At 26.2% G+C, this 17,125-nt stretch overlaps 1 protein-coding gene and 1 long non-coding RNA gene across 4 annotated transcripts; one reads left to right on the top strand and one right to left on the bottom strand.

The window, feature by feature from the left end:
- Window positions 1-7,478: 7,478 nt before the first annotated feature.
- Window positions 7,479-8,224, bottom strand: LOC112285467 (uncharacterized). Its single transcript, XR_002970699.2, has 2 exons — window positions 8,082-8,224; window positions 7,479-7,955 (listed from the first exon to the last, which is right to left on the bottom strand). It is a non-coding gene; the product is annotated as an uncharacterized LOC112285467 (long non-coding RNA).
- Window positions 8,225-8,617: 393 nt separating this feature from the next.
- LOC112285465 (uncharacterized) lies at window positions 8,618-10,366 on the top strand. 3 transcript variants are annotated; one of them, XR_002970698.3, is made up of 3 exons: window positions 8,688-8,820; window positions 9,208-9,253; window positions 9,528-10,366. XR_002970698.3 is itself a non-coding variant. In XM_024526320.3 (2 exons), exons 1-2 carry the CDS (start codon window positions 8,618-8,620, stop codon window positions 9,820-9,822), a joined length of 498 nt encoding a protein of 165 aa, XP_024382088.1. In that variant the 3' UTR covers window positions 9,823-10,366. The 3 variants fall into 3 exon arrangements, 1 of the variants encoding a protein (XP_024382088.1); XM_024526320.3 differs by lacking the exon at window positions 9,208-9,253 and having other exon boundaries at window positions 8,618-8,820; XR_012217976.2 differs by having other exon boundaries at window positions 9,208-10,366.
- The last annotated feature ends 6,759 nt before the right edge of the window (window positions 10,367-17,125 follow it).

Raw genomic sequence — 17,125 nt, 5'->3', positions numbered from 1 at the left:
TAAATAAATATTATATATATATATATATATATATATATATATATTAGAATTAAAAATTTAAATTTATGTCATAAAAAGTTCCAATAGTTTTGTTTGTTTGTTTGTTTTTATTCTGTTATATATATATATTTTTTTTAAAAAAGTTACGGTTTTTAAAATTTCTATTATAAATTTGTGTAAAATTTATTTGGTGTATGTATTTTATTTAATTTATTTTTTGTTATTGTATTCAAAATTTGTAATAATATTTTATGCAATAATATTAAAAGAATCTATATAGATTTTAATAATCATTTTTTTACAATACCACTCTTTAAAGCACTTATAAGTTCTACATTGTCATTGTTTATCTTGGTGAAGCCAATAATATAGGTCTTCATTACTAGTGCAGCAAAGATAAGAAGTTGACAAATCCATTTGGCAATGATATTAAGCTTTTGTATCCTACTATATTCAAAGTTGTCAAAGAAGTGAAGTTACCAAATTCATTTAAAAATGATATCAAGCTTGAATACTATGTTATATCTAAGGTAGTCAAAGATATTAGATTGTTTATTTGATTTGGCAATGACATCAAGCTTTTACGTTCTCCCATGTTTAAAGTAGTCAAAGATGTGAGATTGCCTAATTCATTCAACAATGATATAAAGCTTAAAAAATAACTTAATTCAAAGGTAGTTAAAGATAAGAGATTGCTTAATTCATTTGATAATGATATCAAGCTTGAGTACTATCATATATATAAGATAGTCAAAGATGTGAGGTTGTCCAATTTATTTGGCAATAATGTTGAGCTTGACTACCATCATATATCAAAGGTAGTCAAAGATGTCAGATTGCCCAATTTATTTGGCAATAATGTCAAATTTTTGCATTCTTTCATATTTAAGGTAGTTAAAGATGTAAAGTTGCCCAACTTATTTAACAATGACATCAAGGTTGAATATCTCCACATATTAAGGTAGTGAAAGCTATAAGGATACTTGATTCATTTGGCAATGATGTCAAGCTTTTGTACTCATTTTTATTAAAAGTAGTCAAAGATGAAATTTTTTCTAATATATTTGTTTATGATGTCAAGCTTAAGTATTCATTTATATATATATATATATATATATACAAAGAAAATAATCAAATTTGTAAGGCTTTTCAATTCATTTAATAATAATGTAAAGCTTGTGCATCCAAGTATATGAAAGAAAGCCAAAGATGTGAGGTTGCTTAACTTATTTGGCAATAATATCAAGCTTTTCTGTCCTTTTTATATTTAAGGTAGTCAAAGATATGAAGTTGCCCAATTTATATAGCAATGATGCCAAGCTTTAGTACCTTCACATGTTAAGGTAGTCAAAGATGCAATGATGCTCTATTCATTTAGCAATGATATCATGCTTGAGTACCATGATATATCTAAGGTAGTTAAAGATGTAGGATTGTCTAGTTCATTTGGCAATGATGTCAAGCTTAAGTACAATGATATATTTAAGATAGTCAAAGATGTGAAGTTGCCCAACTCATTTGGAAATAATATCAAACTTAAGTTTCTATACATATCAAAGAAAGTCAAAGATGTGACATTGTCCAATTTATTTGGCAATAATGTCAAGTATGAATACCATAGTATATCAAAGATTATCAAAGATGTGAAGTTGCCCAATTTATTTGGCAATGATGTCAACCTTATGTATCTTTACATTCCTAAGGTAGTAAAAAATGTGAAGTTACTCAATTTATTTGGCAATGATGTCAACTTTGAGTATTCACTTATATTAAAGAAAGTCAAAGATGTGAGGTTGTTCAATTCCTTTGGCAATAATGTGAAGTTTGAGCACCTTGATATATCTAAGATAGTCAAAGTATACAAACTTTCTATTAACTTTTCTAATATTTCTAATGTCTCATAATTTTTTAAACTAAGTTTTTTTCAATGATATCAAATTTTCTATTGTATTTGGTAAAATTTGCATATTTAAACACCCTTCTAAATTAAGTTCTAATAATGTAACTATTTTAAAAATAACTTTATTAATACTTATATAAAAGTTTTTTTTTTTTAATTACAAGATATTTAAAGTCTAAAATATCTCCTAAATTTTTTTTCATTTAATATATACCTTATTTTGTCTAATATACCTTTTTATACATTGAATGCAGTTGATATATTTAATAGAAAATATTTTAAGTTGAAAGTTTTTTGTCAAATCAAAAAATATACCTAATCTTCTTATGTCATCTCTTAATATAAGATTACTATCATAACCTAATAATTGAAGTGCTGAAAACAAACACTTCTTATTTCACCATACATATTTAGATTTTTGTAATGCAATCCTTTTAGCTATAAAATAATATAACTCCAACACACAAAAAATTTAAAATTTTCAAATAAATCATGTAATTCTTATACATACAAAATCTTATAAAAATAGAAATTAAATGAAATAATAAATAACTTTGCATCAACATACACCTCAAAAACATAATAACATCTACATAGTATTTTTGTGCCTTATCTTCTAACTTCAAATTATAAATCTTTAATATTATTATTAATTCCATGATTTTCATGTGGATAACTATTAAATATTTATATTTTTTGAAATTCCATGAAAAGCCTCTACATTCATGTTTTGTATTTGTATATCTTTATATTCTATTTTTGTTTTAATAATATTTCTATTCATATCTTATAGTTGATTATGCACTCTTGCAATTCCATCTTTGTCTACTTTCACCATTGATTGATTCATCAATGTATTAAATATACATTCTATATCTCTTTCAAATGTCATTTCTTCATTATTGGTCTAGATTTGTAATGCTCTTTCTTTCAACATGCCTTGTAGACACATATCATTACAAAAGAAATAACATATATCCAAAAACATATTCTTTTCTTCAACTTTTAAGTTGTCAAAACTTACTCTTAATTTATATCAAATCTTGTGATACTATTTTTTTTTATTTCCTTCCAACTCTCTTCTTCTTTTTAATCTTTGTAATGCTAACTTGTAAAATTTTAAATTCTTTTTTCTCATAAAAATGTATCCATAACTTTCAAGGTCAATGATAGACTATTACAAGATTTTACAATATTTTTGCCAACTTCAACAAGATCATGAAGCAACTTCACTTAACATCTACAAGAATAAGTATTAAACGACCTTAAACTTGTTTCTTCATCAAGTTCTTCAACATTTACTTTATGAATTTCTATAGCACAATCCTCTATGACTTTCCAATCTCAAATTGTCATAATCAATGTGCTGCCATTGCTAGCAAACAAATCATCCATTGACACAACATCTTCAATTTATCTTTAGTTCTTTACATTTTCAAATACTATTTCACCTACTCCAATAAGACACAATACCTTTACATTGCTTGCAATTAATTGTCTTATTTTTAATAAGCATTGGGCTCAACCAAACACTTCTTTTTTCAACTTTATCAATTTAAAATGAGATAACAAATCATCCATTTATATAAAAAAAAAAAAAAAAACAAACAAACAAAATACATAATAAAAATATTACATTCTAAAATAATTTTACAAACTTGTGATTATATTTAAGCATCTTAAAATCAACATAGTATATAAGAATGTAACAAAAAAAGAAAAATAACATCAATAAACTCAATTAAATATGTATATATCATAAATTTTGGTAGATGGCTTACCAATGGCAATCTATTATGTTGTTTTAATTCTACATGATAAAAATTGTAGAATTAAAAAAAATTTAGAATTTAAAACAATTGTTGAATTTAATTCTACATGATAAAAATTCTACATGTTTTGAATTTTTTTAGAAGAATTCTTTTTAGATAGCTTCTTACAACATATCAGTGCAAATGAATAAGCATATGCTTCAAAAGAATAAATTGTCATTGTTTGAAATTTATTCTTCAATGCCTTAAGAGTCATGTATTTAGCACTCCTATACATATATTTATTCTTTGTAGCTTTTGGATTGCTTCCAATTTCAATCTTAGACATTCCAAAATCTATCACTTTCACTATAGCATATTAAAAAATTTCATTTGAGATTCTTTTTTCTTCTACATTAAGAAAAATGTTATTGGGCTTCAAATCATGATGTAAAATGTGCATATTATGAAAATAATACATCCCTCTTGCAATATGATACATAATATCAATAAAAAAAAATGTAAGATAATTTTCCATTTTTTTCAACCATCTCACTTAAATTTGTTTGTATCAATTCCATTCCTAAGTATAACTTTTTTATTTTCTTTTTTTTTAGTTGCCAACATTCTTCACTTTCATTTGCATTATTTTTCATTGTAAAAAAAATACTTAATCAAGTTGAAATGGTTTAAACTTGCTAGAATGTCCACCTCTTTCATATATAACTTATCATGCCCAACATCCATTTTTTTAATTGCAAAATCAAGTCCCAACTACTTTGACTTGTAAACTTCTCCAAAAGATCATTTTTTTTTATATGATCCATAATTTTAAAACTTATTATATTTAATGATATTTTTAAAGAATCTAATTCTCTACCTTCAAAGCAATGTAAGTCTTTCAACTTTTGTAGTAAATATTGTGCTAATCCATGTTTTTGAAATCATTCTACACTTTCAAGAATCAATCTTTTATATAAATATTTTTTTATCACCTTCCACCTCATTTTAGGTTACAACATCAAAAGTACCACATATGTTGTCTTCAAATTTGTTGTCATTGTGCTTTATAAGCATATCACTTACTCTATCACAACAATGCTTCAAATCCCAAAGTAGTTTTCTAAATGTTTCTTTGTTCTTCATTTGAAATAAAGTTACACCATACCAATTTTTTTCTCTACAATCCTTTACAAGTAAATAAGCTTTATTAAATACAAAACACAACTTGCTTAATAAAAATACATACTCTAATCCATTGTTGTTGCATGCCAATAAGTAATCAAACACCTTCATGACATTTTTAATTTTCTTATATTGATTTGCACATTATTTTCTATTCAATATGTCTTCTTTCTTCAATAAAAGTTCATAGTTTTTAACATACGCTTGACATTCTTTGTATAATTCTTCTCTAATGCCTTAAATATTGGATATTGTGCCTATATCTTATATACAATCTTTATGTTGTTTCATATTTGCTAGAAAGCCTTACTTTTAAAAACTTGATACAAACTTGTTTTTATAAATACTCCTTCATTAATTCCAAAAGATGTCCTATGAAGAGCCACTTCTTGATTCAATTTTATCCTATCACCACATATCTACAATCACACATAACATTTATTATGTATTTTATAATATTCATGGCACACTTTTTTATCTATATTATTATACCATACATATATTTTTAAATTTTTTTAAATTGAACTTGAATTCCAAAGACTAAACCTTCAAGCCTAAGTAATCTTACAATTCACACTTAATCCTTGAATGTATTCTATTAATCCATTTCTAATCTATATTAATATTGTAATTTTTACTGGACTTAAATATAATTTTCAAATATTGCTCACCTCAAAACCTAAATAATAGCCTTCAATTTGAAATGACTACCATCCTAAAATATTCAAATCTAAATACTTTACATAACTAAAACAATAACAAGCCAATAAGAATACAAAAGTATATTCTATAAGATTTACATGCATCATATTAAGTCTTTTAAATGGACCTAAACTTTTTCAATTCAAAATATAAATAAACAAATAATAATTAAAATTCCAAGAAACATCACAACAAACTACAACTTGCACAAACCTTCATTTATAATACAATTTCTTTCTTTCCATTCAATAAAAATAATTTTCAAATATCTTATAATTTTCTTACTTTTTAAAATTCAATTGACTAAGATACAATAAATAATACTACTTTTTCTACTAAACTTGACTTTGTCTATATTCTTACTACCTATACTCATCTAGAAGATAGTCTTAGAAATTAGATATACTTACACAACAATATCCATGATAATTAACACTTATAATACTAATTATATTGACTATTGTCACATCCTTGTAATCCTCACAACCACACTCTATACAAATCCATTCTTTGTCTCATGTAAAAAGCCATGAATCACCTCCATAAAAGCTTTTTAAGTAGACTATCTTCAAAGTTGTACAAAATTATTTTTTTCTCTCTTGCACTTTCACTCTTATACCTTATGTATTTATGATTGAATTCTCACTCAACATTTAAAATTGTACACCAATCTACAATTTACAATTATATACCACCAATTCTTGTTTTTAAAATTTAGTAGTTTAGATGTTCCACTCCAATCTGATTTATGTGCATACTACCAGTTCCTAATCTACCATTGTGTTACACTAGTATACATGTACGTCCTTGTTCCTAAATCTGCATATTCATGATCTCAAAAATGGACATATTACCTCCAGTGGTTACGATTGTGCACAGTTTATATCAAATCATGTGTTGTTCAGACCTTCAAAGCCGCTAGAACAAGTTTCACAAGATTAATTTGTGCGCTACATGCAAGATCATGTTCACTCCAATCCATCCTTTCGCAGTCAAGAATCACAAAACATTCCAAAGTTGTAGATTGTCTACTAACTCCGTCTAAACTGGTGTGTAAAAAAAACCTCAATCACGATAATTCCAAAACTAAACTGTTTGTGAACATTCCTAGACGACAACAGACGCTAGCCGATGAAAATGGCAAACACTTCCTCCCATATTGGATCTGTATTTCTATCAACATCCGACCACACATCTTCCCAAAAAAAAGGCTTCAGAAGCCCGTTCCTGAGTTATCTAAGCACCAAGAAATCCCATCTGTACTTTCGCACTAGCTAACACTCCCATCAAAGCAAACTTCACCACACATGCACGCTCAAATCCAAAAACTGCAGCCATTGAATGCAGTTGTAATACGCATCTAAGCCTCCCGATACAAAACTAACCAACAACAACCCCAACTTTACAAAGGAACGGGAAATAAAAGCCGAAACAAAAAGAAAAGCTTAGGTTCATCCGATGACACATCTGCAGCTCAAAACACGACCGCCAACCACCGATTCCGTGAATTCTTACACAATACATGACAGACCACAGATCCACCACTCTCAACAACAAAGACCTCTCTATCAAAACCCGCCCACGACATTAAAAACTCATTTCCAATGACATCCACTTCAAACAAGAAACGAGAGCAAAAGCTTACAATAACCCACGAAGAGGTCGACAGAAACACACACATGCCCACACACACCAGAGCAAGAAGCGAGAGCTCCGAACGCAAGGACAAATGATGAAACCGACAAAACACACCCAGAGCTAGAACTGAAACGGGGAAATTGCGAACTCGCCACTTCATACTCAAAACCCTAGACCAACAGGACGAACCATTCAGTCACAGGCCAAAGACGACCGCGAGTGGAAAAAAATTTCAGCATCACTGCTTTACAGCTACGTCGATCACTAAGTGAGGTGTTAAGAACAGAGAGCACGACCCAGACTGAAAAATAAAGGAGTCATTGTTTTTTTCAAAACTTCGATTAACATATGAATGGTCATGGTTTCCAAAATACAAACTCAAATCTTAGTGTAGACGTCGCATTCGTGCTCACGTTCACCAATCTGACCTATCTCAGTGCTAAGAAGACTAGAATGAACATTAAAATAAACGTCTATATTCCTGATTGAGAATACTCTTCCAACTGTTGCAACTAACGATCCAACTACCTTTAGAATGTGAAGTCTTTTCTTGATAAGGAAGGGCCTTAGATATGTCTGAGAATTTTAATTTCCATTTCTTCCATGCCTTCCTCGTCTATGAATAATTCCTTGCAAACAGAACGACGCACCTTGAATATCATGAAGGACACGACTGATGTTACGATTGTTATTGTTGTTTACATCAATAAAGACATTTGTACACTCAATAATCAGCCACCTTTACAATCGTAAATGAGAAACGTGAAAATTCGTCCAATCTACACACAAACGAGAAAACATTTATATAACCTTAAAGCTCCTGGAGTCCACCGATTTGGATAAGATAAAATTGGCTGCGGATTGTATTACCAAAGTCACATCCATCAATTAACTGTTCATCTTACCATATTTCAGAGGAATCTGTTGCACGTTAGAATCTCCTCTTGAGGTAAACGCTATCAATCCACTAAAGCAAAAGCCTGCAATAACCCACGAAGAGATCGACAAAAACGCACACACATGCCCACACACACCAGGGCAAGAAGCGAGAGCTCCGACCGCAAGGACAAATGATGAAACCAACAAAACACACCCAGTAGCTAGAACTGAAACGGGGAACTCGCGAACTCGCCACTTCACACTCGAAACCCTAGACCAACAGGACGGTCCACTCAGTCACAGGCCGAAGACGATCGCGAGTGGAAAAAACACGAGCGTCAATTGGGCTCCGAGCGGAAGCGCAGCGTGAAGCACGCCGACAATTCCAGAGTTGCACTGGAACCTGTTCCGGCAAATGTCGATCGCTTTCAAGTGATGGGCTAGGTCGCAGTTCGATCAGAAGGGACACACCGAGAGTGCGAAAGAGCAAGAGAGCTCGCGCGAAGAGGTGTCAGGGCCGAGCGAAGAACTTACATCCACCGAAGAAGGCGCATGTGTGTGGATGTATCCGCCTTGTAAGTTCATCCATGGTAGTTCCATTATTCGTCGATTGTGTAGCCACCGTGGGCGTAGATTATCAAGCGATGAAAAGGACTACAAAATGCGTAAGCGTTGCCAATACCACAAACTGTTGCAGTGGGGATGGCAATCTGGGGTGTCAATTGGGGTGACCATTCGCGTTTCTTTTGCGAAGAGCTTCGTCAGGTATGACTCCAGTCAAGAACACCCAACAAGACTAATTTGCTCCCATGAATGATCATTCATTTCTATCTCTCCGAAAATTCATTGAAGCTGACTGCTTATTATGGGAGGTTCCGAAAACCTTGATTACACTTGAATTCATCCGTGGCGATTGAATGTAACATCGACTAACAATGGACTGAATCTAACATCTTGGGCTTACTTCGCTTCTGTGGAAAGCGTCCAGCGATCTTTTCTGGGTCCAGTATGTCTTCACATCCCGGTGTACGAATTTTTTTTTTTTTTTTTTTTTTTCTTTGTAATGTTTAGAAATGTCCTGAACTGAATCCCATGATCAAGAAAAACTAGTTTTTTCTTCCAAATCTTTCTGAAAGGTATCTCGTGCTGCAGGATATACCCCGGAAAAATGCAATTTTGAACCACGAAAGCGTCCATGGTTAGTAGCGTAGATGTTTCTCCGCCGTTAAGAAAAGACAATAATGCAGAAGAGCTGCAGTGTGATGCAATGATTATTTGAATGTTTCATTCGCTCCTGACATTCTGATGATCGAAAAGTATATTTGCAAGTTATTTAGCAAGAAGTTAGCGAATGTTTTGTAAGTAAAATTCTTGGAGTAGCGATTGTTTTTGAACGAAGTTATTGCGTTACAGACTAACTCGTAGTTTATGTATTTTGGATGGAAAACCTTGATTACATGATACACGTTCAGAGAAGTGACTGCAGTGAAGAAGGATGTGATTGTGCTTCTTGACGTTGGGGATTCTATGGGTGATAGTCTTCCTGGCGACCTGTTGGTCACCGAAGGCACAAGCAAATTGAGCGTGTTCGTGGCTCTTGTGGTCGAGCTTCTGGACACTGTAGCGTATGCGATCACTTTCAATATTTCTGGGGCAAGTGTCGTCCTCTCTCTCGTAAGTATCCACTTTGACATTACGTTTATCCAAAAGTCCGCTGCTATGACATGTCAGCCTTCTAGAAAAACTTTGGTTTTCATCCTTTTGTAATGCACATACTTCAAAATTTGATAAAGATTTATATCTATACTCTCATAAATTGTAGCTAAGGGACATTAAATTTCTTGCCAAAGCATGTCACCAACATTTATATTAATACTAGTATTTATTTAAATAAGAAGAGTTAGATAGAAGTAAGTAAATTTGATAATAGCTTATAAAAAGGCTTCATAAATATGAATTTGACTTTCTAAGTATTTATAGATGATTAGTAGATAAAAAAAAATTTGACCAACAAATACGCACATGTTGCACATATTGACTACTTGTTTTTTAAGTTAGCGACATGTTGTATATACTAGCCACTTATCATAAAGCTGGTCCTATGGAACAAATGTTAGAAACTTGTTATGTAAGTTAAACATGAATCTTTCAAGTTGGATATGCATTGGATGACCTATAGAATGTTGCTACATAGCTTTTAGTTAGATGATATATATGGAAGTAAGAGTAAGGCCTTTTTACTCTTATCAATTATTTTTTTGCTTTTAATCTAGTTTTAATAGTTTGTACCTTCTTTATCTTTGGCAATAGCCAATATAGTTTTTTTCTTGAAAATATATATATTTTTTATTTTTTTTATATTATCTTTTAATGAGATAAATTTTATTTATTTAATTACATTCTTTTAGTTTTTGTTCTTAATGAATTAATAAAAATATACTTTCAATATCAAAAAAAATTCTTTAATTGATTAAAAATATATTATATTTTTTATTGTTAAATATAAGTATATCAAAAATTATGGATTATCTACTTTTAAATTGATATTAGTTTTAGTATGTATATATATATATATATATATTTATATATATCTATATATATATTTTTTATCTTTGAGTCATTTCTTCAACTTATCTTAAATGATATAAACAATCATTTTTTTTCAATTTGTTTTAAGTGATATTAGCAATCTTCTATCTTATTGTATTATTATAACAAAGCTTATTAAAATGAAAGATATAACAATAAAAATAGAAGAACAAATAAGGGAATAAGTACTTGATATACATCAACACAATTCACCACTACAATAAAGAATAAGATTAATTAAAAATAAAGCTATAGAGATGATTAAAGTTGCTTCAATATCTATAGTAAATTTTATTACTCTTTCTATGGTAGAATATTGTTAAAGTATTAAAGAAAAAAGAATTATCTAGCTTAAGAAGTTTGATAGTGTAAGATCAAAGTTTTAAGGATTTATTAATTAAATATAATTAGTGATTGAGCTTCAATCTCAAATTTATTCAATTCTAAGTTCACATGACAAGTGTAATAAAACATTAATTTTAAATTTAGATTTATTATAATTTTTTATCTATTTATAAATAATATAATTTAATATTTAATAATTTAAACTTTATTTTAAAAACCATTTAATCAATGTAAAGATAACATAATGTAATTTGTGTTTTAACTAAGAATATTTGTATTTTGTATTAAGATAATTATTTAACATCACTATATGCTTCATAATTCTAATAATTTGTAATTAATATTAAGTTGTATAATATTGCACTTAGTAACTAATTTTTCTATAGATTACAATATAAGATTTAAATATTAATAGTGAACTTATTTCATCTTCAAATATTAAGTTAAGCAATTGATTTTACTATAAAATATGACATTTGATTGTTTGAATTTTGATATAACAACAACATAAACATGCTTCAATAGTTTTACAATTTAATGGAAACACTAATATTTTCTTAACATATGCATTTAGAAATATAAGACATACAAATTGATATAATAGGTTTTAAACCTCTTACTTAGGATTGATAGATTTGATATTGTTAAGAAAGACTATTCTTATACTACGGAGATAATAAGTATAATATTCAATTATTATCTTTTTTACAATAAATATTATTTATAACCTAAAAATCACAAAGCTTCTACCTCATTTAATTTAAAAGCTTCAATTTATTTTTTAGATGAAGAATTTGTTATAAGACATAGTATATTTTTGATAAAAAATACTAAGCTCTTGAATATAAAAGTCATTGATCATTATCTTCTAACTTTTAGAGATATTACCTATAAAACTATCCTTGTAATTGTAGCAATAAATGTTCATAATAGCTTAGTAATATTTAATCTTATTAAATCTTTTTTTAATCTAATTATTTTAGATTTATTATGGCTATAAAATTATAATCTATAGATAGATTGAATTACTTATAATCTTGACTTTTTTTATATCATAATTAAGATTATTTCTAAAAAAGTGAAAATTCATAAGTCTAATACTACTAAATCTTCATTTGTAGTTGTTAGAGCTTTTATACATGCTACAAAAAATTTATCATTTGTTATTTATGTTACATCCATTTCTAATGGTGAAAAGATTTTAAGTTGCATTCTAAATCACTATAAAGAGCTCTAATGAAATTTATATCAATCTATAACTTATTACAAAATGAATTAGTTTCACTATAAGAATATATTAATAAAAACTTGGCCAAAAACTTTATACTTCATTAAAAAAATTTAGCAACAACATCTATCTTGTTTATAAAGAAAAAAGATGGATCATTACAAATGAAGGTGGATTGTTCATGACTCAATAAGATTAGTAATTAATGAATCTTATTTTTTTGAAAAAATTTAGATGATTTTGTTGTTTCTTATCTAGAAGATATTTTATTTTAATCTAAAAATATAAAAAGTATAAACTTTATAATTGTTGTGTATTACAAAAATTTAGAAATTCAAGATAAAAATATATATATATATATATATATATATATATTTTATAATCTAAGTTGATTTTTGAGAATACATCATTTCATATGATGGCTTTATAATAGATCCTAAGAAAGTTCAGATTATTATAGATTAAAAGTTTCTAAGAAAAATAAGAGATGTCAAATATTTTTGTATTTTTTGAATTACTATCAGGATTTTATCAAAAATCATTCTTAAGTTGTAGCTCTACTTATATGTTTAACTTTTAAAGACAAAATTAAATAATAAAAAGAAGTTAATGGAAGATTTAAAGCTCTAAAGTCAATTTTAAAATTTTTAAATACAATTACAATCTTATGCTGTATTAATTTTTTTAATGCATTTTTTGTGAAAAAAATGCATTGGACTTTGGCTTCAGCAAGTATTGATAAAAATAAGAATAAACAAAAAATTTCATGATATAGCTTTTTATTCAAAAATATTATTAATAGCCAAGATCAATTAAAAAATCTGTAATAAAGAGCTTTTTATAATTAAATATTTATTTTAAAAATAACACTATTTATTTAGAGGGTACTTTTAGTTTAGTGACTATTTATATAAATTATATAAACCTTAAGTATTTTATGTCAATAGATGTTTTGAATTATTTTCAAGTCCATTGAAACATGTCTCTATCAAGATTTGTATTTAATATCAATTATTAATCAAGAAAATAACAAGATTTGTTAAATATACTTTTAAGATGTTGTTATCTTGTATTACAAGAAATAAATGCAGCTTTTTATCAACAATAGACACATCTTTTTAAGCTAGAGAAATTTTAATTTAAAGCAATGGAATCAACTTTGACTATTAATTTAATATTATTTAATCAAATTTAATCAAGTAAATTCTTAGATTCTTTTCCTTATGTCATTAATAATATTTTTTCTAAATTTCATGATACTTTTAAGTTTGAATTTAAGAACAATCTTTTCTATTTTATAAGATACTTATATGTTCTAAAAGTTGTAGCATAATTATGTACTCTTTAAGCTCAACACGATTTTCCAACTATAGGACATTTTGGATATAACAAGATATTAGAATTAATTTCAAAAGATGTTTAGTGGCTCTATATATTGAAGAAAATTAAAGACTTTGTACTTTTATGTGATATTTATTCAAAATTAAAAACTCCTTGCCATCAATCTTATAGACTTCTTCAGCTATTATTTATATTAAAATAATTTTTTTAATTATTTATATATATTTTATTATTAATATTTTAATCTTATCTTAAATAAAAATAAAAATTATATTTTTTGCTATTATGGACTATCAAAAGATATTATATAAAAAGATCCAATTTATATCTAGGTTTTTTTGATAACCTTTTTTAAGATATTAAAGATAGATATAAAATTATCTTTGGCTCTTTATCCTCAAATTAATAGACAAATAAAATAGGTGAATTTAGTATTAAAATATTATTTAAGATATACCATCAATTACCATCAAGATAATTATACAACTCTTTTTTCCATTGGCTAAGTTTGCCTATAATAACAAAGTACATTCTTCTAATTAATAATTACTTTTTTATGACAATTATGATTAATATCCATAATTTGATGCTTTTAACTTTTCAAATATTAATAATTTTATGGAAAAAGATTTAACATATCATTTATCAAATATATATGCAATAAATAAAGATATAATTAAAAAAGGTCAAAAACAACAAAAAATCAACTTACATATCTTTTACAAAGAATAGTTTCAATTTCATATTGACAACAAAGTATGATTATTTTATTGTAATATCAAGAATATTTATCTTTGTAATACATTAGATTATTATAGACTTAGATCATTTCTTATTTGTGAACATATTAATTTAATTGCATGTTGATTATATCTACTAATATCTATAAATTTTTATTTTTTATTCTATAGGTCTCTTCTTAAATTATACAAGATAGTGAATATGCTAAAAAGAAGATAGATTCTACCTCCTCCTATAGAAATAGATAACAACCAAAAATTTGAAATAGAAGAAATCTTATGTTTAAGGCAACATCAAAAAATATTATAATATCTTCTATATTGGCACAAACATGATATTAATGAATGCACATGGGAGCCATCTATGAATCTTGAAAATGAAAAAAATAAGATTGATGTTTTTTTTATTGACAACATCTATCAAAATCAAGATGAAGAGTAAAAGAATTTTTTTTATAAAAAAATATATATTTAATGAAGATTCTCAAGAAAAATATGATATTTTTTAAATAGATAGAGATATAATTTTTTTAATAATAAAACTTTAGAAGAGACTCTCAGTGTTTGGTAAAATTATTAGACATAAGAATCATTCTTAATGGTATTTTAAATATTTTATTTAAAAATATTTATGAATTTCTTAGAAATGATCAAATAATAAGGTGTCATTTTTATCTTGGTATAGAATTTAATTGATAATTGAGAGGATCTATTAACTACTTTTGACAAAACTAAAGATTAGAATATGTGGCAAATATGATTTATTGCATCTTACATTTCTTCAATTTGTAATCATTGTTTTTAGTGGAATTCATTTATAAAAGAAAGAATAATATTATAGACATATATATTAATACTATTATTTACTTGGACAAGAAGAATTAAATAAAAGTAGCTAAATTTGATAATATCTTATGAAGACACTTCGTAAAAATTTCTTAGATATAGATTTGACTTTCCAAATATTTGTAGGTGATTCGTAGGCTGAAAACCTGCCCAATAAGTTGGTAATGTGGTGCAAATACTAGAAAATTATCTTCCAAGTTAGACATGTATTTTACAATGGATACATGTTAGATGACTTGTAGAATGTTGCTATGTAATTTTTTAATTAGATAATATATATAGATGTAAGATTGAGGCCTTTCTTACTTTTATTAATTCTTTTTTTTCTTCTAATCTAATTTTAAGAGCTTGTAGATTTTTTTATCTTTAGCCATTTTATTTTTTTCTTGAATACATAAACTTTTTCATTTATTTATATCATCTTTCTTTGAAATCATCTCACTTGTTTAATTAAATTCTTTTAATTTATTCTCTTCACAAACCATTATATAAAGATATTCATATATTATTTCTATTTAAACTTGATTATCAAATATAAATATTTTTTTCATTGCTATGATATAAAAATTATATAGATAATATTTTTGTTTTTTAATTATCTTTATGTAATAATATATATACATTAAGTTTTATAATAAGAAATATTTTTGCTACTAAAAAATAATCAATGGCTATTATATTTATATTTATAATAAATTATTTGATCTTTAAAATCATATCCTTAGTTTTTAAATATAGATTTAAAAATCCAATTTTTAAATAATAATGATTATAAATGTTGATAAATTTTTATTTTTTATTTATAAAACATTATATATATATATATATATATATATATATATATACATATATATATAGATTTTTAATATAATTATTTATAAATTAATATTTTATATTTTTAATTATCTATTTAATTATGTTTAACTTGTTAAATTTTAATAAATTAAAAATAACTAAATCATATATATATTTTTAAATAATTAAGAAATTTATTATATATTAAAAATAATAAATATTAATCTAAAATAAATATAAATTATTTATTTATCTAATTTAATATATTTATGCACTTGTAAGACTATGAAATTTTGTTACTATAAATTAACAAATACTAAATTTTACAAATAGATTATCCACACATATATATGAGATTTTTTTTTGATATTTAAAATTTTATAATTTGTATATATTCATTAAAAAAGATCCATTATGGCTAAGAATTATAGAATTAAATATATTTTTTAATTAAAAAATAAATAAATCTGAAAAAATTTATCTAAATTAAATTAATATATTAGTTTGTTCTTTAGTATTGTGTTGATAGCCATTGTTCAGTTAGAGGTTTGTTATTGTGGTGACTTAAGATATTATTTTGGGACTATCACGGGCTAATTTTAAGAAGTCAACATCACAATCATACATATTTATCTTAATATTTATTTATATGATTAAATACAAATAGATAAAAGTAGATTTATTTCATAATATTTTTTAAAGTAACTTCCTAAAGACTTCATAAGTGCAACTTTAACTTTGTATGTATTTGTAGTTGATTGATAGGTTAGAAACTTTGTCAAGAAGTTAATCATGTATTGATAGCTTACAAAACAAGCTAATTATGTGGCATACATAAAAGAACTCTCCTTGCAAGTTAAGATATGTGTCTTGTAAAGTCAACACGTTTTGGAAGTCTTATAAGATATCGCTACATAGCTCTTAGTTAAGAGTATATATAGAAAGAAGAATGAAGCCTTCTTCACTCTTGTCAATGCCTTTCTAGTCTTTAGTCTTATTTCAAGACTTTTTAGTCTTCTTGTCTTTAGCAATAGCCATTCTAATTTAATATCATATCATCTTTGAATGACTTTCTAATTCTATTGAGTGATATAAGAGTATATTAAGGATTTCTTTCTTTGATAGTTTGAAAAGAGTGTTAACTTATTTTTTTTATTTTATTTTAGAAGTCAGTGGATTATCTCAC

Source organism: Physcomitrium patens, chromosome 8, assembly GCF_059467195.1.
Source record: "Physcomitrium patens ecotype Gransden chromosome 8, ASM5946719v1, whole genome shotgun sequence".
NCBI classification, from domain to species: domain Eukaryota; kingdom Viridiplantae; phylum Streptophyta; class Bryopsida; order Funariales; family Funariaceae; genus Physcomitrium; species Physcomitrium patens.
The sequence above is the reverse complement of the archived record's forward strand: the minus strand, read 5'-3'. Positions and strand labels throughout refer to the sequence as shown.